The 20,669-nt window shown below is 48.1% G+C and overlaps 1 protein-coding gene across 6 annotated transcripts in view; it reads right to left on the minus strand.

Annotated features, from left to right (window-relative positions):
* The window catches only part of agap2 (ArfGAP with GTPase domain, ankyrin repeat and PH domain 2), a 43,162-nt gene extending 23,996 nt beyond the window's left edge, over nt 1–19,166 (minus strand). For 2 of the 6 annotated variants that reach the window (XM_061771619.1, XM_061771609.1), the window contains exons 1-10: nt 18,846–19,166; nt 8,384–8,442; nt 7,509–7,596; nt 4,818–4,903; nt 4,606–4,741; nt 2,677–2,811; nt 2,460–2,578; nt 1,444–1,590; nt 1,238–1,312; nt 334–438 (exon numbers count right to left, since the gene is read on the minus strand). In XM_061771619.1, the coding sequence (XP_061627603.1) occupies nt 334–438; nt 1,238–1,312; nt 1,444–1,590; nt 2,460–2,578; nt 2,677–2,811; nt 4,606–4,741; nt 4,818–4,903; nt 7,509–7,596; nt 8,384–8,442; nt 18,846–19,008 (1,113 nt within the window). In that variant the 5' untranslated portion in view covers nt 19,009–19,166. Of the gene's footprint in view, nt 1–333; nt 439–1,237; nt 1,313–1,443; nt 1,591–2,459; nt 2,579–2,676; nt 2,812–4,605; nt 4,742–4,817; nt 4,904–7,508; nt 7,597–8,383; nt 8,443–11,555; nt 13,691–18,845 lie in introns of those variants that run through there. The other 4 variants (XM_061771590.1, XM_061771571.1, XM_061771581.1 and 1 more) reach the window with 3 other exon arrangements.
* Nucleotides 19,167–20,669: the final 1,503 nt, after the last annotated feature.

The following is a 20,669-nucleotide window of genomic DNA, read 5'->3' on the forward strand; positions in this document are numbered from 1 at the left end:
AAATGACCTGGAGATGGGGCCGGCTTGTTGAACAGGAACAAGCACGGGGCTCCCACCGATTACAACTTCATTCAGACTGTGATTGCATTTAACACCCGTTACACGTCATGTCGCTTGTCTACTAAAGTGTTCCCATTTTTCCCGTGACAACACCGGTCCATCAAAATATTGGTTTACGTGAAACTTAAATAAAAACTTCAACTTAAATATTTCTATGCCGGGTACAAAGAAGGTTGGGGATCGCTGCTGTACGGCAATAAAATGTCTTTTGATTTCAGCACAGCACACAAGTGTGTGAAATGTGGATGCACTGCGTCGGTGGTGTTTTCTTACGCTGGAGCTGGAGTGGTAGCACAGTGTTCCATTTCTGGACAGGGTGACGTATTTCTTCTTCCACTCCTTGTTCAGAGAGCTGCCACTTCTCTTCCACAGGATGCTCTGTGGGAACACAACTAGTGCTTCACTACGTCATCTCTTTCGTGAAAGTTTCCCCCGACAGTGGCACCGAGCATTATTATTATTAATCACAAACTCGATCGAGTTCATCTGCTTCTGTCAGATAACACGTAGCCATCAGTCAACCGTGACGTGTACGCACAGTTCCTCGCGTAACATTGCGCAATGCTTGGAAGAAGAATGAAAATAACGGGTCGCTCCAAGTTGAGCAGTCCACAGTCGAAGTTTTTTTTCTTTCAATATTCAAGCACAGGATAAACATTGAAACTGTGCATAAGGTTACATTTACACTCCGTTTTAATTGACTGTACGTTTTTGTAAGTGCAGTTCGGTTGTGTTTCACTATACATATGCATTGAATGTTTAAGAACAGATTGTTTCGAAAGGATCAATCAGGTACAATTCTTAGCTTTTTGCTTATTTTTATAATGTCGCGGTGGCTGGCTTCCACTATCAAAGGCACTTTTTAGGAAGTTCACTTCTTCAAAGATGTTTGTCCACGATGGATGCCGGTCGCCGTCCGGACCGATAGACTTGTGGCTAACGAGCCAACGAGCTGGCTGACTTGTATCTTTACTAATGCTCGTCGGTCACGTAAACCCGACCAATTGAATAATCAGCTCGAATTTGGCCGGTTTTGCCATTTTGGATGTTTGATCCTAACCCAAATTTGAAATAGGAACATTTTTTTCATGGTTTGTGTTTGATTAAAAAAGAAATCACAAAGAAATCAGTAATCGCTTGAAATTGAAAATGGCAAGAACGAATGTTTGGCACCAACCTGTTTGATCGGAACCGCCCGAGTGCCGCTCGCGTCTCCTTTGGCGTCAGCGACTCTCTTCTCCGAGTCCCGATTCTGAGAGAAAAGCACGGCGGCAGGAGGATGCGTGACGTACTCCAAAAATTCCAAAAGGACAACAACTGGAGCACGGTGGCGTGAAATGATGGCGAGAGAGGACAAAGGTGTGAAATGGACCGCAGACTGACCTTGAAGAGCGAGGGTCTTCGGGGGATGCTCTTCAGGGAACGGGAGCTGCCGCCGCCCTCCCCCTGGGCCGCCCTCAGCTCCCTGTGGGCGAGCACGGGGGTGGAGGGCAGGGAGCAGGCGTAGCCGGCGCTCACGCCGTTACTAACCTGAGAGCAAAGGTCGCGGGATGACGTGATGAGAATGGAGAAAGAGGATGGAGACGGTGGAGGTGAAATGAAATGCGCAACTCCGCTGTCTGAGAGGCAAAGGCCAATACTCGGACGTTTGCCAGTTGCGCGATTGCCGGGGACGATCCTTGCGGTTACCCAAACTCTACTGCGCAAACTGGATGGCAGGTTGCACCTGGGCGATCAGTTGGTGGAAATAAAGTCTCGCATATTGATTTGGGTTTTTCCTCCCTTGTCAAATCATTCTTGATATTTTTGGTGAGAAATTATGAACATGATCAGTGTTTTCACATAGACGGGTATCACTTATTATTCATTAAATATAGCGACCCTCATTATAATTGCAATGACAAAAAAAAAAATGTGGGAGATCAAAAAAAACAACAACTGCAAAATAAGCAGGGATTTCCGTGAAAACCAGGGGACGGGTTCTCCCCCCCAAAATGTGCAAATAGGTGAATTTGCGAATGCTGAACTGCGAATATGCAGGTGTCCACTCACTGTAATTGGAGCAAATTTTTTTTGGAAGCGTTGTCGGGGGCCACGGCCACCGCCTGGCTCCGCCACTGACGGTATATACTGTATTGGTATTGCTGGAACCCGGGAACACCCTTTTTGGGGTGAAAGATCCTGTGATACAACGTGGCATTTTTGACCGGCCGTTACATCGCCGAAGTTGCGATGCCGTTCACCCGCGATTCAAATATCAAGTCACAGCACGACCAGCTGCCGACTGTCGGCCACTTCCGCCACCTCGCAAACTGCGCCACGGTTCGGCCACGGGCTTCAGCAGTTTGGGTAACCGCAAAAATGAGTGTGCAGGACACGCTGCCGTGGGGGTTTCCAACCTGGCCAGGGAAGGAGGCAGACCCTGGCGTGGAGCCTCCGGAGTGACTCGGAGAGTTTGGGAGAGACTTGCAGGCCTGTAGTGCCACCTGCTTCTTCTGGGCGACAATTTTCTGGGCGGCTGGAGAAGAAAAGCGGGTGACGTGTTTTGTTGCCGTGAGTCAAGCCGCTCACGTGGGCCTTCTGTGGCGTGCCGGCGGCATTGAGCGCACGACTCACCCTCCGAGAACACTCGATCGACGTTGAAGCCGTAGGTGGCGCAGGTCTCGTAGAAGAGCGAGTGACGCACGTCGACGCACAGCTGGCGAGCTCTTTGGTCCTCAATCACGCGCGGGTTGGTGCTGCTGATTTTATCTACATAAGGAGACAAATTTTTTTTTTTAAATAGCACATCAAGACGAGGCGACTCCTCTGTTTCCAAATGATGTGTTTTGTTTTTACATTTCACAATTGACATTTTAGAACTCATACTGGAGAAGAAAGAAGAAAGAAACAGTAGCACGGTGAAAAGTAGTTAGCACATCCGCTTCACAGTCAAGAGGTTCTGAGTTCGAAGGCCTTTCTGTGTGGAAAAACTATTCCGTGCTCTTTAGCCTAGCACAAGACGCAACACATTCGCCACAAATTCATCTTGTAGCTGACAACATTCAACAATTCCCTTCAATAAAGGCAAGGATGGGGAATATCTTGCTTCTCCGAACCTGTTACGACCTCATGGTTAACGCTCCCTGCTTGTCTCGGGTGTTCCTGTTTTTTACACCATATAAGTCCGTTAACTTGATGTCATGAGCTGTGCCCTGCAGTCCTTTAGTTGGAGCGTGGGTGGCGCTTTGCGCACCTTTCACCCTCTCTCTCTCTCTCCCTCTCTCTCTTCACAGGAATCAGCACCACCTCTGTCGCGCACCTGTCATCAATCAGCCCTCATCATCACCTGCATAAAAGCAAGCCAGATCCCGGAAACTCTCGCCAGTGTATTGAAGCTTCTCCTGCGGTACAACGGCTCCCCAGTTACCAAGTACACTACGTAATTCCTCGTCATCTTTCTGACCTCCGTGTTTCTCCTTGTCCTCAGTGTTCCCTCCGTGTTCCTCGCCAAGTGGTTTTCCGCCGCCAAGCCAACCGCCTGCCATACGTTCTCTGCCTCAACACATGTCGAAGACCATCTCCATTCCCCTTTTTCAATAAACTTTTCATCACAACCTCTCAGCCTCCGCCTGCTCTTGAGTCCAGTCCAAATCCACTCGTGACACTTGACCTCTTTTTGATCATCATCTGCCAAACATGTCGCTTTTCATTGCTGAACACTTACTTACTCTTCTTCTCATTTTCGTAGTCAATCAAGTGGGCAAGAATGAACTGATAGGTGTCACATGCTGGCCAATTCCCAGTATTCGCGATTGGCTGGCGATCCGTTCAGGGCGTACACCGCCTCTCGCCCGAAGTCAGCCGGGAGGGGCGCCAGCGCGACCCCGTTGGGAGGACAAGCGGTACGGAAAATGGGTAATGGATGGACAGATATGTTGACGTGCCTTTTTCTTTATTTTGTATTGTTTATGTTTGTTTGTATTATGTTCATGTTCCGGGATTACTTGTTGTCCTGGACCAGGACCCTCTTGTGAAGGAGATTTTTAATCTCAATGAGACTTTCCCGGTTAAACAATTTCAAAAAACGAAAAACTTTCCACCACTGGACGTTCGCATGTTCTCCCCGTGCTTGTGTTGGTTTTCTGCGGATAGTCCTGTTTCCTCCCACAATCCAAAAACATCGAAGACTATATTTGGCCCTCGGTGTGAATGATTGCCTGTCTATATGTGCCCTTAAACTAACCGACCCAAAGTCAACTGGGCTAGGCTCCAGCGTGAAAGAAAATGGGTGGATGGAAGAAGTATGTGGTGGAGTCGTGACCTCCCCGCTCCCGATGTCAAATGGACTGACAAAAGAAGGACGAACATTTTTTATGGCTGAACAAATCATCCAAAAATGAACTGGATCACTAGAGGGTTGCCCTCACGAGGTAAATGAGTCCCGATCGGTTGGCGTGACAAGGGACATTCACGCCCTCCCCCGCTGAGCCAACACAGGGAAGACGCCAAACGTGTTGTGCCGGTACGCACAAAGCGGATGACGGCGGCGCCGCTCTCACTCACCTTCCGTGCCGACGACGACGACGGGGACGTCCGCGCGCCGCGAGCCGAGCTGGCCGTACAGTCGGTAGAGCTCCTGGAAGCTGTCTTCGTTTTCCAGACTGAACACCAGAATCACTGCATCCACCCAGCTGCTGAACTGAAGGGGGCATGAGATTGGAGACGCGCACACGACAGCCGCGACCGTGCATACCGGTGCAGAGATGTCCACAAACCTGCGCATCGGGTGGCCCGGCTTCCTCTCGGATCAGCAATAAATAACTCTGTCCGTCCACCAGCACCTCCTTTTTATACCTGCCACCTGACCGAGACAAGTTGTGAAGCAGCACACCGCAATGACTCACTGACTTTACGAGGCAAGTTACATCCTTCCTGTGGACATACAGTAACTCAGGCCTGGTACAAAGATAGGTTAAAGCCTTGTACACACATCAAGACAATCGGCCTGTTTTTGTGCCGGTTCTTCCCCTTCCCGACCAAGTAGGACAATCTTAAGTCTTATAAAATGATCCTATAAGATTATCCTTAGGTCTGAGGTGTGTTAAGGGTGGATTCGTCCCAATTTTAGGGTCCGAAACAGGTCGGGCACGACAATCTTAAAGAATGAGCGCCAAAACTCTTCATGTGCTTGGGGCACGCCAACTGCTCCCGACAATGGTGACGTGGAAGTGAATGTAGCCGATCAAAGAAGCGGCCTTCAAAAGATCTAAAGGTAATAAAATAATCAACCAAAAGACAAACTGACATGTCCCGCCCGATAAAAGTGGGAAAAAGACGGCAAGCGGTATTTTCTAAAGCAAGTCGGGGTTTTTTATTTTTATTTTTTTTTATGACAACGGTCCCTCATCCGGTCCCCTCGTAAACATTCGGGAAACATCGGCTCATACACCGAAGCGTCTGCTCGTCTTCGCTGTTGTGAAATCACGTGTGTTCACACGAGACTTCGAGATCGTCGATGGAACAGAATCTCGCTATGTGTGCGGTGTCCCCTGTCGAGATTATCGGAGCACACAACAAACAATACGACCGTAACTGTTAAATGCCTGAATGGTAATATTTATGTGTAGAGTCTCACAGATAAAACACCTTTTGAGATTTGAAGAATCCTTATGTGTGTACCAGGCCTTATCTGTTCCAGGCACCACACAAGAAGATAAAAAAAAAAAAAAAACTTGGGCATACTGTGTGTGGTGTGCTCCAATAATCTCATCACAGGACACCACACATCAAAATTCTCTTCCACCACTGATCTACAATCCAGTCCTCCAAGACAAAAATCTCACATGATCAAATGCGATCGGAAAAGAACAAACACGACTGGATTTGTTGTGCCGATGTTTCTGAAACGACCGAAGGCGGGAGTGTTGTAGAATGATGATGTCGTCAATCAACACAGGTGGGAAGTAACAAGGTACTTAAGTAAATCTACTTAAGTACAATAACAAAGTACTTGTACTTAAGTAGATTTTTCAGGTATTTGTACTTTACTTGAGTATTTCTTTTTCTGGCGACTTTCTTCTTTTAATCCTTACTTTTTAAAAACAAATATCTGTACTTTATACTCCTTCAATTTAAAAAATGAGCTCGTTACTTCTAAAACCTTCCAAAGTTAACGACAACTCAACGCAAAAAGCAGAACGCCGAAAAAAACGGAAACCTGAAGTCGAGCGCATTTGTTCATAGACACTGTAGATAAGACACTCCCCTTTGAGCCGCGGCCCTATGGCGACGCTGAGCTAGTGGGGGCAAAGCGTCGGCGCATTCCATGTAGCTAAGCTAATGGGGGCAAAGTGTCGGTGCCTTCCATGCCAGCACATTGTGCTGCGTACGGTCGCACACACGTCGTACAATCACAACAAGGGAACTCCGAACTGGGATTTAATCTTTCATAAGTAAGAATATTTTTGGTCTCTTTTTTTCAAAAGTGTCTTTAATGCTTTGGGTGAACCACGTTAGTCTTTTAGAAAGCTAGCTTGTTGAAGTCTCGTACGCTGGCAGTAAATTATTTCACGTTTGAGCATTACACATATTAGACTTCCAACACATTTATTTTCCCAATGACAAAGCAAAACCGTAAAAAACGCAAACTGAAAATAGCCATAATTTGCTCATTTTTGTCTAGTTTCAATCAGCCCCCATAGCTGGATTTTTTTTTTAAACTATTTATCTTGTACTGAATAAAACTTGATTTTAATAGTACAAATAAATGCTCGTTTTTTTCATTTAATAATAATAATGCATTCGACTTGTAAAGCACTTTGTCTCTACACTCAAAGAAGCTTTACAATTGCACACATTAAGCTTACCTGTTTTCATTTTTGTTTGTTTGTCCATTGTTGCCCCCAGAGAATGAATGCCAATCATCTGGAGAGGTTGAAAAATGTCAGTTTACTTTTTACTTTTTTACTTATAAGTGTGTACTTTTGTACTTTTGCATAAGTAAAGGAGTGGCCATAAATATTGAACACGTTTAATATTTAAGCTTGTCGATTGGGACAAATGTACTATTAACACACAGGATCATCTTATAGGATCGTCTCAGAAAATAGTCTGGTGTTTGCCTTCCTTACTTGCACAATGCACAGGTTGGAAAAACACCGAAAAGATGATTTGATAAAAATATTTGATGAGTGTCATCTTTTTTGTATATTGTTAATAGTACAGCCTGAAATGTTATATTGACTAGCACAAACTTTTACTATTATGCATTTAGATTTTTTACGCAGTGAGAAAATCCCTCTGAAAAATGGGCACCTCTGTTTCACATTTCCAAAAATGTTTTCATATATCGTAACATATTATTCCACTTTCACAGCTTGATTTTTTAAAATGTGTATCAGTCTTGATTCTGAAATCAAAATCTCCTTCCAATTCTTGAAGTTGTTGCTTAGTTTCGTTCCTCTTACCATCAGGTTTCTCAAGCGCAACGTAAGCGCCTGTGATGTATTTGGTCACCAGGGCCGACTTGCCGCTTTTGACACTTCCCAGAATGCCCTGCGAGAAATAAGCAGCAAATGAAAGATGTGGCGCTCTTTACACAATCACAGTGTTCAATCTCTTCAAATCCATGCATCCATCCATCCGTTTTCTGTAGCCGACTCTGGGCGAGAGGCGGGGTACACCCGGGCTGGTCGCCAGCCAATCGCAGGGCTCATAGAACCAAACAACCATTGGCACTCACATTCACACCTACGGGCAATTTAGAGTCATCAATCCATCAATGCAAAACACTCTTTCTTTTCTTTTTTTTGTCAGTACAGAAGAATGTTGGAGTACATTTTCCCCTTGGATTATGTTTGTAAATGTTTTCCGTTTTTTTTTTTTTACTCCCTGTCACCCAGTCTGATTCTTGCTTGCACTGAGTCAGTCTGCTTTCATGTTTTCTGTTCGTGCTGTCGTTCGTTCTTCTTGTCTTGTCGTCTATATTCATGAGCTTACCCATCGCTCGACTTTGTGCGATGCCTGCCCGCTTCTGCCAACTGTGACAATTTGTTTTGGTTCAAATAGAGAAGTTGTTTCCTGTCAGGGTTAACACGTGTCCCGCAATCCATACATTGCGTTAGTACGAGTCTGTAGAAAAATGAGTTTAGGGAGATTCCAAATAATATTTCTTTCCAATTATTTTGCAAACCCAGCTCGAGAACTTGTGATGTCGCAGTCGTGTGAGTTGTGACGGTGCCTTTCATTTCACACAAGGCCAAGTAGCATTTTGACTTGGGATGGTTTAACTTTTTTTGCCGGAGCAGCGTGCTCGGCGCCACTGTCGCGGCGGAAGCCTCACCAGTCTCAGCTCCGGGATGGATCTGCTCAGGCTCCATTCCTGGCTGTTGGCGATGTTTACTACAGACAGACAGGGTCAAAAAGGGTCAGCGAGGCAGCGACGCGAAAAGACTTCCTCATATTCACGGTGTGCGTCAAAGGGCGGCCGTCGCGACAGCTGCGGTGAGCGCTCGATCGCAGCACGTGCGGCCCTGACGTGACCTTTCTGTCTCTGCGGCTCTGTTTTCGGGAAACTAGAAACTAACTCTTATATTATACGTTATCATATGAATGTACTTTTAAGTTCTTGGTCCATTTTCTCAAGTGGCGTAGAAGCGGTGATGGCCTGTTCTGGCTGCCTAGCGTTATCGTGTATCGCAGTACTTTCCTCTGTAGACGCGTACTCATTTGCCTGCTTTTCAAAGTTGGCCAATCTCTGCTATAAATGTGTTTTCAGCCACACCAATGGGACAAGTGTACTGTGCCAGCCAATCACTTATTTTGCTTCATCTGATAGCTTAGCGATTAGCATGGTGTTCCCGTTTGTCTCTTGTCTTCTCCTCCGCCTGTCCTTGGTTATAACGATACTTGTCTAAAAGTGTCGTTTCTTGGCCGTCAAGGAGGTGACGATTAGTGACTTTTATGCTGCGCTGGCAACGGACGCAAGGTGGACGTTCTTTCCCCTCGCAGCTTGGCATCGAATTTAGCCGCGTTAGCTGTAGCTTGGGGGCGGCTGCCTCAAAACAGCGTGTAACAAGTAGGCTTTACGCGATCAGGATGTTTGGGGCCGATCAGCAAGTTTAAAAAAAACATAACCGATCACCGATCCGATCACAAGATGGAGCAATGTGTCCATTTACATGACTTGCAGTTGAAAATGATTCTGTAGCATTTTAGAGAAAAGTGACAACATCAATGCCCTCTAGGGGGCATTCAAGGGCATAAGTTTAGGTCAGATCAACATTACAACAGGACAGAAATAATGGGTGCTAATTTGCTGTAATTAAATGACTTTATTGCAATTCAATTACTTTATCAAATACCGTTAATGACATGCTTACGCTAACTTTCTCACTGTCGGCTATATGGACGGGTGTTGTCCAGAGTTTGCGTCCGTTTGGCTTTTCCTCCCCCCCGCTGCGTTGCTTGAACACGGCACGCTCCTCCACGTGTACATTCTTCAGCTGCCCGAACAGAATTATGACATGAAAGCCGATCAGCATAAAATTCAAATTATCGGCCGATCAGGTCGGCGGAAAGCAGCGAGGTTGGGCGACACTCCGTTTGGGCTAGTAGCCGCTAGCACAATGACAGAAAAGCTATGCGGTTCCCATAATTCATTCCAACATGCAAATTTGAATTATTACAGTAAAAAAGACATTCATCTTGGTTATTAATGTGTATTTATGTTACCAGTGGTTTGTCGAATGCATGTGTTAGTTAACATTTATGCTTATTTCACATTTATGGTTGATTGGCGGCACGACGTACGGCACTATGTCAAACTTGTTAAACTGTGTAATAAAGTAATAAATTCAAGTGAAAAGTCAGCAAAGCTCTACAGAGCATTGCTTGTTAATAGTAAAGGAGTCTTTACTCTGACGTGTACACACTCGTGTGTCCCGTCCGTCAGTGTGTTCAATGTGTGACATGCTGCGCAAGTGACGTGTTATTTCGGTGAAAAGGGTCTTTGGGTCTGAAACCGAAAAGGCACTTTGGGGTCATTTTCGGCCGAAACATTTCGGTACATCGCTAACTGACGGAGAAGCTGCAGTTGATCCCGGGAGATTAAGGGTGAGATTGTGGCGGGCGTACGCACCTGTCAGTCAGGCACAGGAATGACACATCAAGACAGACACCCAATCACATCAAGGCACCATTTAGTCGTCCACGAAGCTAACGTGTTTTTGGGCTGCGGGGTATGCCACGGAGAGAAGAAATGCAAAAAACACACAAAAAGACCACAGCCAAACCTTGGGCCTTCTTGCTAGGAAGTGTGCCCCATGTGAGCACGTAAAAAGTGCTTTTTTGTTTTTCCACATTGTTTCTGTCCTTCTCAGAGATGCAAAAGAGCAAGAACCTTTCCAGAAAAACAGGACTACCGGCGGCCACAGTGCTCCAGGCACCAATATTTTGCTGCTTCCCATGAGAGAAAACATATTCATGGACTTGGGCTTCATCTTTATATTTCTGATGAGACATTGTCATTCTTCAGCTGCTCCGCTGCCTAGATTTCCACAGAAAGCCAATTATCCGCGCTCCGTGCCCCAAACCGGATCCACTTAACACCCACGGGTAGCTGCCAGGCCACGTCGAACACCGCAAATCGTTCCATTTCATTCTTTTGGGGAGGGATTTTCTGACAAAACCTGTCTCACACATGCACGTATGCACACACACAAACACCTCCTCCTCCATTCTGTTTCATCACACTCTGCCTCTGTAGCAGCAGCGGTCGTTCTGCCGGTTGCCATGGCAACATTTCCTCCTGCCCTGGGTGAAGGTGTGTGTTTGTGTGTGTGTGTGTGTGCGTGCGTGTAGTCTGACTACTTGAGTGAATCGACAATGTGCCTGTGTGACCGTGTGAATATACAATGAGTGAATGAACACACACACAAACACAGTTGTGAAAGCAATCTCAACGTTCAGATAGCACTGACAAATAAACGAACGGAGGGTGGCAAATGTATTCCGAGCACGTGAAGTGGTGGACTACGGAAGAAAGCTTTTTGTCGGTTAATTCCCTTTTTGACGCGGGTGGGGTCTATCTCCTCGTGCCTTCCGTCTATGCGACCGTTTCGAGCTTTATGAGCTAAAAATCACCGCAAGCAATGTGACCCGTCTGTGCCACCGGCGACCCCCACCCCCGGATTGATTGTATGATTTAGAGCTATGCTGGGAACGCTGGGAACGGTCGTGCAGATTATCCCTCCCGCGGCGTGAAATCAGCTCACGCTCAGAGGGGAATTAGATGAAGAGAAGTTCATCTGTCATCAGTTTGAAGGAGAACATGGTCAAGAGCACGTTTCAGGACACATAGCATAAAAAAAAAACAAAAAAGCACATTGAAAGTAGTGCAGACCCACCAACCGCACCCTAATAAACAGCTGCCTGAGGGCCTTTGCTATCGAGACAAATGTTTGCCCTATCCTTAAAGGTGGAGACAGCGGCAGCGTGTGTTTGTGACCACCCACCTTCCTCCTCACTGGAATCCCTCTGAATGAAGACGGGAGCGGCCGATGTCGACGACCCCGCCACACTTGAATTGCTCTTGGTGAAAATGCCGCTGATGAATTTCAGCATCTTCCTATCTTTTGAGGCGCCGCGCTGGCCCTGCTGGGCCTCGCCGCTCCGCACCAAGTCTTCAGAGAGGCTGTTCAGGTCGCTGTTGTCCAGCGTGCGACTCTTCCCCTTGCGTGGAGGTTTGCTCGCTTGGGTAGCCTGTGCGGGTAGGGAGGTCGAACCCGACTTCAGTCTATCCTTGCGAGGCATGTCTCTGAGCATCGCGGCCACCCTGCCTCCAATCTCCAGCTCCGTCCCAGCTCGGACCTCATCCCGCAGGTCCCGCCACGCTTCGGTCCCGCCGGCCTCGGCCCACGAGGCCCGGCAAGGGCCCGGAGAGCGCGTGGTCGTTCGGCAGTCCTTGCGATCGAGACTCTGGGCTGAGGTAGGGCTCCGCTCCCGACCCTCCCTGCAGTCGCGGCCGCGAGGGGCCACGCTGCTGTGAGATTTGAGCAGACTCATCGGCCTCTGGCCTACAGGGCGAATAGGCAGGCTGGTTCTGGTCGGGGTACGGGCGGGTTCGCCCACCTCTGTCGGGGGTGTACTGGTGTAAAAGGGAGGCCGGGATTGCTTTGCTTCAGGGGTGCGATGTATTTTCTCTGCTGGAGTTAAGTCTGTGTCTGCGCTCTCTGGCTGTAAAGGGATAGAAGGTTTGCACAGTCCTTTCTCACTGCTAGTTCTGGGGGCATCAACAGCGCAGGCGGGTTCATCTGTCAAGGTGCTCTGCGGTTTCATGCCTTCATCTTGGACCATGAAAACAGGAGCATCGGTCCCCAGTGGTCGGGCCTGGGTTTCTCCAGGTCCACTCTGTGCTTCAGTCTCCACCTTGACCCCGGCCTTTTCTGCCCGGCTCTCCTCTGACTGGGACCTCGATCTCGCCGTGGCCTCCCTGCCCGGGGTGCTGCTCTGGACCTCCCCTCCATTCTCCTCCACTGCCTCTACCTTGACCAAGGTTAGGGAGATGAGGTAGGTGGTGCGTTGCTGCAGGGCGCCGCCTTCGCTCATGGGGTCAGGCTTCAGTTGACACAAGGTAGATGTATGAAAACGGAAACAGGGAAGTGAACTAGTGACAGTTTATCAGCGTGTTGGGATGCGGAAGAATCCGACTGAGACAAAAAACTTGCACGGAAGGAGATGAAGTTTCTCCTTACGTCAGCAGAGGAACTGTTGGGTTCATCCATCCCCCAAATCTGCCTTTTCCTTTGTTTGGGGTCTTAATTGAAGTCACAGAGAATCTGCACATTCAATTGGTTTAGCACACCAGTCACTGAAACTCTTTTGTTCCTGGAAAACGCATATGCGTACGGCTCCCGGGGCTGATAAATCTTCATAAATGGTCGCAATGCTTCATTCCTGTCGGGCTTCCATTGACCTTATATGTAGCACACTGCATCTTACGCCTCGCTCGTCCCCCCGGCTCTTCTTGTGTAAAAAAAGATCCGCTTCACGACAGCAATTGCCCCGCATCGCATCCATGATCAAACACGGGATCGGCGGCAGCTATAAAGTGAAGTCTTGAAATATTCAGCGGGGTCACCTCAGAGCAGCCAGGGATCCGGATCACGAGCTCCCCTTGTCATTCCTCAAGCCTCACTTGCGTGTCGACAGAAGCGTCTATTCCACGGGCAGGCGCTGCAGGAAGGACATTGACGAGAGCCGCGGCGGATCGGGACGAGACGCTGAAAGAAATCCCCGGCAGATATGCGGGGCGTACGAAGGAGTCGGGGTTTGACGTTCGGCCATCACGCCCCTCTCCTCATCTCCGCAAGAGGCGTTGAGCGGGACAACACGTAGGAGGCGAGTCGCGGCTTACGACGACGAGAGACGCCGTCGCACAGGTCCGACGAGTCGGCGGCACGTTACGCCCTCGGAGCCCGTCTCTCAAGCGCGCTGCTAAGAATCTCCTCGTTGCGAGCCGCGGGATCCTGCTCCTACTTTCTGCTCACGATTGCTCATCCCGCCTTCCTATTCCCTCCTCCCCTCCATCTTCCTCCCAGCGTACCACCGAGGCGGGGGCGGGGTGTCTACGGGGTGCGGCGGCTGGCGGTAGAGCAGCAGTGTTGGAGCCGCTGAAAGAGGGGAGATGCTGGAAAATATCACTGGGAAAGAGGGCTGGGGGGGGGGGGGGGGAGACTGTGAACTAAGAATGGAGGGGGGAAAGGGGGCACTCAAGCTGGGTTTTTTTTGTTTCCAGAAATAATTTGACCATGATCGTCCATCTGTCCTCAGTTGTCTGTCGTGTGTGCGTGTTTGTGTGTCAGTGGCAGATGCCCGGGCACACAACCCTTTTGTGATGCCCCCTGAAAACTACTCGCTGAAGGCAGGCAGGGGGGTTGGTAGGCATTGTCTGTCCTCCAATTAAATATTTTACCCACGAAATTCATTCGAAGACGGGGGCAGGATTTAGAGCATTTTGATGCCCAACAAAACCCGTTTGGATGCCCCCCTGCAGGTGGATGCCTCGGGCCACCACTCCCTTCGCCCCCCCCTCCCCCACCGGCACTGGTGTGTGTGTGTGTGTATGTGTGGCTCGGCGCAGCTCCTCCTCAGTGGGAGGCTTGGCTTGTTTGTTGCTAAGGTGTTACAATCTTCCTGGCGCTGGTGGCACAATCATCATCTTCGTGTCCTTCCTCCTCTGTTGCTACATTCGCTGCCTGGATCTCACAACGCTTCCGTATGTGTGTGTGCTAGGTCGTAGATGTGGGCCAAAGAGCTCTCATGTGCGTGTATTGATCTATGGCCTTAGTACCTGCTACGGCATGTGCTCATTAGCAGAAGTGGGAAAGTTCTGGTCTCAGCAGGAGGATGGGAACATTTCGGACATCAATAGATCAGTGACTATCTGTCACTGCACACTTACTCAGATATTTGTGTGTGATTTGACTTGTAAAGTGCAATATGGGCTACATAGACCTACGCTTCCTTGTCGTCCATTTCTGACCAATCGCAGATCTCGATTTAACGATTGTGTCTGTGTGGCACTTTTACAACCGTGTATGCGTCTGCCTGTGTGATAGCTGGATCGTGCCAAAAATAGACCGGCGGAGGGGCGTGGCACAGGCTGAGGAAGGATCCGTTACATTGTGGAGCCAATCTCCCGAAAATAGCAGCGTTTAAAAAAGGGTTTAGTACCATTTCAGGTGTCAAGCATCGAAAGTCATCTTTACTCTATCGTTCGCGGGCTTCTGAATCAAACATGTGCAATTGTTGCCCATCCACTACATCAATATAATCATCTCACGAGGCCTTGTTGTATTTATAAAACGACAACACACGACGTTACAAATGTGGTTCATTGAAAAACAACAGTGAGACATATTTTTAGTCAGTAGTCACTCGATAAAAGCAGCTGTTACAACAACAACATGTCCGCTGCGCAAAATTTCATTGTCAATAATTACTCTCACGAAAATCTTTTGATGTGATATCAGGGGATATGCGCAACGTCCCGTAATACACAATCAGAGCGTCCGGCTGCTACGGCCGCGTGCTCCTCCCGAGCTCCCGACGAGAGCAACTCAGACGGAACACGAAAAAGCCAACGACTGCCTTTGGCTCAAGGGGACCGACGCGACATTTCAAGGAGGCCGCCGGCCGCACAATTGTTGGAGACGCGTCCGTGTCGTCGTGCGCCGCAATATTCCATTCAGAAACCTAGCAGCATGACAGGAATTTGGAAGAGAAACACGCGTGCTGTTAAATCAACAGTGGCCAAAAGCGTCGGTCATGCTGGGTGATTCGCACCTATGGGCAATTTAGAGTTGTCAATTAACCTAGCACGCATGTTTTTGGGTTGTGGGAGGAAAGCGGAGTGCCCGCAGAAAACCCACGCGGGCACGGGGATAAACATGCAAACTCCACACAGGCGGGGCCGGGGATTGAACCCGGGTCCTCAGAACTGTGAGGCAGACGCTCTAACCAGTCTTCCACCGTGCCGCCGTCAAAAAATAAATAAACAAAATTGTACCGGCATTACCGGCAACACTATATTGCTCAGTGACTGTTTTTTTTTGTCAATGTCTTTCTGTCAATTGACTGTCTGTTGTACTCGAGCGGCTCCAACTACCGGAGACAAATTCCTTGTGTGTTTTTTGGACATACTTGGCAAAATAAAGATGATTCTGATTCTGAGAACCAAATCTTTTGGGTTGGGGTATCCGGCGGCACAACCCCAAATAGTTTTTCTCAACGTTTTCAATCCAAACGGAAGTATCCTTGTCCCGATTGTTTACAAACACGATGAGAAGGTCTGTTGCGCTTGTTGTCATTCCGGTGAGCTGGAGGCAAACCGAGTTGACTTTGGCAGGGTGGCCCCGGAATGGTCATCAGCTAAGCTTAGGGCACAGAGAGACCGACACCATTCACACATATTCACGCCGAATACAATAATTCAGTCTTAAATGACGCAAACATGTAGAACTGCACGATAATGGCCAAAATAATCATCACAATTATTTTGATCAATATTGTAATCACAATTATTAATCATGATTATTCGTCATGTTAGGAAAAAACCCTACGCCTATTTTAATTGCACTACTTTTCAACAAAGAATATGTAACAGTTTTCAGTGCAAAATGAATCGGAAAATAAGAATAAATGAAAAATTCTACTTTAGCGAGGGCTCACTCATTAAATATGCTATTACAAAGTGCAATCATGAATTGCAAATACAGTTAATGCATGGAAGGCAATAACATTAGGCTGCAAGCAGCGACTTTTCCTTTGAAAATCCCCGTCGTCAATACAGCGAGCTGTCAAAGACGGTTCGTGTCCGTTGTTCTGCTTGACCGGAGGTCAGTCGCGCAACGCTCACGAAGTGCAAAGAACTCGACAATTGTGATCTCTCTCTCTATTAACTGCCGGCGTTCTTTTACTGAGGTCAGGCCAGCCGAAACGTTGAAGTCGAGGCCTGCCCTGCGTGAGCCGTCGGGACCTTTGAGTTGATGGGAAACTCCAATCTCTCAGGCCCTGAAGCGGGAGACCGACATCGACTCCCTCCTGGAAAAGGCCCAGCAGAGCATGTCCGTCCTGCGGCTCCTGAGGGAGCGCGGCCTGCCACCAGAGCTGTTGAGCCAGTTCTACACAGCGGTCATCGCATCGGTCCTGTGTTCATTCGTCACAGTCTGGTTCGGTGCTGCCGCAAAAAAGGACAAAATCCGAGCGCAACGGACAGTTCATTATTGGCACGCCACCTGGAGCCTCCGCATAATAGTTATAGTTACGATACCGCTAACTGCAAAGATCCACCTCTTCCGGCTCCTTCCCTCGGGGAGGCGCTGGCAATCAATGCAAGCTAAAACAAGCAGGCATTCCAACAGCTTCTTCCCTCTTGCCATTAACTTCTTAAACAGTTAACTTCCAATTTCATCTCTGTGGGGACACTTCTACACTCACTGTTTTATCACGCTGCCGTGTTTGCTGACTGTTGTTAATTACGAGCGGCCACTCGCGTGTTCGAGAACTCTCCGCACCATTTGCACAATCGTCACTGTACCACATCATTGCACTCAATGTCAGTCACTTGAAATTGCTCGAAATTGCTTGAGGAGTCTGCATCATTTCCACATTTGCCATTATATCAGCATCACCATCCTAGTGGCACACTTTCATTGCTCTGACTTTCCACACTTGCGTTATTATGTCCTAAATGTACATTTTGCCTGTTTGTTGCCATAGTACAGTGGCTCCAACTACCAGAGACAAATTCCTTGCGTGTCTTGTAACATGAAAGCTAATAAAGGTGATTCTGATTCTAAAAATCAATTAATCGCGGACTATTTTGTTCTCGACTTCAATCACGGTATTCTAAGACAATTTAGCCCCTCCTTTCGTGTTTTGCTGACACTTTCAGATGTCGATTTACATCGCTGGATGCCACAAATCCCAGAATTGCTCGCGGGGCCTTGTATCACATTAACAAGAGGCGATGAGAAGTGAAGCATGTGAGGAAACGAGGTACAACTCATCAGGAAAAGGGCGTGCTCATGTGAAAGGAAGTGGCTTTGAGGGCAGCTGCGCACAGGCAGACAGGAAGTAGGCCGCACGCGACTGTTCTCCGGCTGCTCTGGCACGTTTCCGTCAGTCGCCGCGTCCGTCGGCCCATTCAAACGTAAATGCCACTGTGCTATATGCGGCCCAACTGCTATGTGGATTGAGGAATCAAAAAAATGAAAATCCGCGCGGATAAAAACCACGGCTGACACAGGAAATGCAGAAAACGATACGATATCCATCTCCTCTGCTGTCATGTGCGCACGTCTCGTACAGTCGAAAGCGTAGTATGCATTATTCACCATGGGCACCATGGAGATTTTCAACAGTTGACCTTTGAACCAGCGTGTCAAACATACACAACCGTGGGGAAAGAGAACTCATTAACAATAGAAGTAACTGTCGTTGCTAACGTTGTCCACTGGAGGGCGCAGTGACAACCGCTTCAATGACCGCTTACCACTTCGACGAGCTTCTGAAGTTGTTTGCTACTCAGGATTTGACGCCTGATCTTGGTGCACTTGTGAAGAAGGCAAAGCAAACCTCCTTCATATCAAATGCCGCTGGACCAACTTTGCACAAATGCGGAAATATATTTAGACACTGAATATTGCAAAACGTCTGTTAGGGTTAAACGGCTTCAAGTCACAAGAGGTTGCTTTGGTGGAACAACTTTTATGTGTTTTTAATGCATTGCCACACATCTTTATGTACATATTTGCCCCAATTTTCTGAAAGGTTCCCACTGTTGTTTGTATGTTGTTCCAGAATTCCAGTTGGATGCGGAAATGTATGTCAATTTCAAATGAGTTCTAGCTCTGAACAAGAAGTTTTATAAACGGCGCATATAAAGATCCACTTTGATTTGTAAGTTGCACAAATGAAAACATGGCTTTTGAATTTGCACAAGAAATTTCAAATTGCAAATAGTTTTCTGTTTGTTCTTCTATGGATACGCTGACTGTATTGTTATGACATGAATTGTGCTCCGCCTTCTTGGCCAAACCACCCTGGAAAATGAGATTTCGCTCTCAATTGTGTTTCTGTTTTTGTTTTCCTGGTTAAAGAAAGGTTTTTGATAGCAATATTGATCGCGGACTGCTCCAGATGCGTTTTTGCGGCATATCGATGGTTTCTGTGACCGCAGACGGTCACGCATGTTACTCGCAAACAAATCAAAGATCACAGCGTACGCAAGAGCGGCTTACCTTCTATACTGCGGAGGTAGACTTTCAGGCCTGAGCGCAGCTGCGGATCCGCGACCCTTCCCAGCTGCTTAGAGAGTCTGCCGAAGGCATCGTAGAGCGATTCAAACCTCCTGACCTCCGCTTTGATCACGGCGGAGTTTGGCGAGTTGCTTTTGCCGCTCATGGTCGCCGCACGTGGCGCAAACACAAGCGATGACGCGCCGGCTCGCTCGGGCCCATCGGACCGCTTTCTTCCGCGTGAGCTCCGGCGGCACAAAGGAAAGAGGCCCTCGTCTCCGCGCGGGCCCCAAAAGTCAGCGTGCTTGAAACCTTCCTGCAGCTTTGCGCTCAACTGAATTCACTTCCTTTTTTCACTATGACGCCTTGCGAGGGCGCTGCGGTTGAAAGCGGGAATCTCGCGCAGCGCAATCTTCACTTCCTTTCTCATCAAATAGCCGCAAGATATTTGCTCCACCTGTACGTCTGGGCTCGAGACTGCGACCGAATTGTTGCACTTAATGGTTGAAAGTCGCCTGTTTTTGCATGAGCCTTCAACTCATCTGGACTGCTAGTGAGCAAGCTAGCTAGCCTGTTACCCACCTTGTAAAGTCCACTAAGGCGGTAAACTCCTATCATATCATCTATAGCTTTTCTTTTTGCACACGACATTATCATTAGCAATGCTGCTCCATTTGTCAAGGGAATAAAACCACAAGTTGTTTCCCCGAGTGACATCACGTATGATCGTCTCAAAATTACAATTGCGTGCGTGTGTGTGGGGAGGAGGAGGGGGGCGAGGGAGTTACTATACCGCTAACTGCAAAGATTGCCTGCTTACTTTGTCTCTTGCTTTCATTTCACTCATTATTACAGAGGCATGTGCAAAGGTATCTATCTATCTGCCTATCTATCCGTCCGTCCGTCCGTCTAAACCGTGTTTGTAGTTTAGCCATTTCAGGGTACTGCATGGGTAAAGTTAAAAAGCCCAGACTCCTCGAGAGGATTATAAAGGAAAACAAAGTATCATTAAAAGAAAGTTCAATAATTGCAGGAGCGATGATTAATCCATGTTCTGTTTGGGACTGTGATTTGAAATAGGTAAATTGGTTTGTTTTGCGAGTAAATTGCTGAATTGTGTGAATAATCATAAACGATACTTTTATATGGTGGTGGTACACTTAAGCAATTGTTTTTAAATGTATGTTAATCAGTGGAACGGTGTACGACAGGTTAGCACATCTGCCTCACCGTTCTGAGGACCCGTGTTCAAATCCGGCCTCGTCTGTGTGGTGTTCGTAGGTTCTCCTCGTGCCTGCGTGGGTTTTCTCCAGGCACTCCGCTTTTTCCTCCCACATCCCAATCATGGTCGCCGCACATGGCGCAAACACGAGCGACGACACGCCGGCTCGCTCGGTCGGGCCCATCGGACCGCTTTCTTCCCCGTGAGCTCCGGCGGCACAAAGAAAAGAGTCCAAGAGGATTTTGCACCCTCTTGTCTTAGTTCTGGCAGTGTGCAAGTCCTCAAGGGTGGGTAAGGGGGGTACCGACAATCCTTTCAGCAGTTTTGATTGTCCGTTGCAGTCGGAGTTTGTCCTTTTCTGTGGCAGCACCAAACCCGACTGCGATGCAAGAACACAGGACCGATTCGATGACCGCCGTGTAGAACTGCCTGAGCAGGCCGTGCTTCCTCAGAAGCCGCGGGAAGTACATCCTCTGCTGGGCCTTTTTGAGGACGGAGTTGATGTTGATCGCTCATTTCAGATGCCCACGAATACTCCGGCATCTGGCAGGCTTCGGTGCAGGTGCGCGGCCGAGGTGGTACTGATTCCGGTGAAGAGAGAGACG

Source organism: Phyllopteryx taeniolatus, chromosome 1 (assembly GCF_024500385.1).
Source record: "Phyllopteryx taeniolatus isolate TA_2022b chromosome 1, UOR_Ptae_1.2, whole genome shotgun sequence".
Lineage (NCBI taxonomy): Eukaryota > Metazoa > Chordata > Actinopteri > Syngnathiformes > Syngnathidae > Phyllopteryx > Phyllopteryx taeniolatus.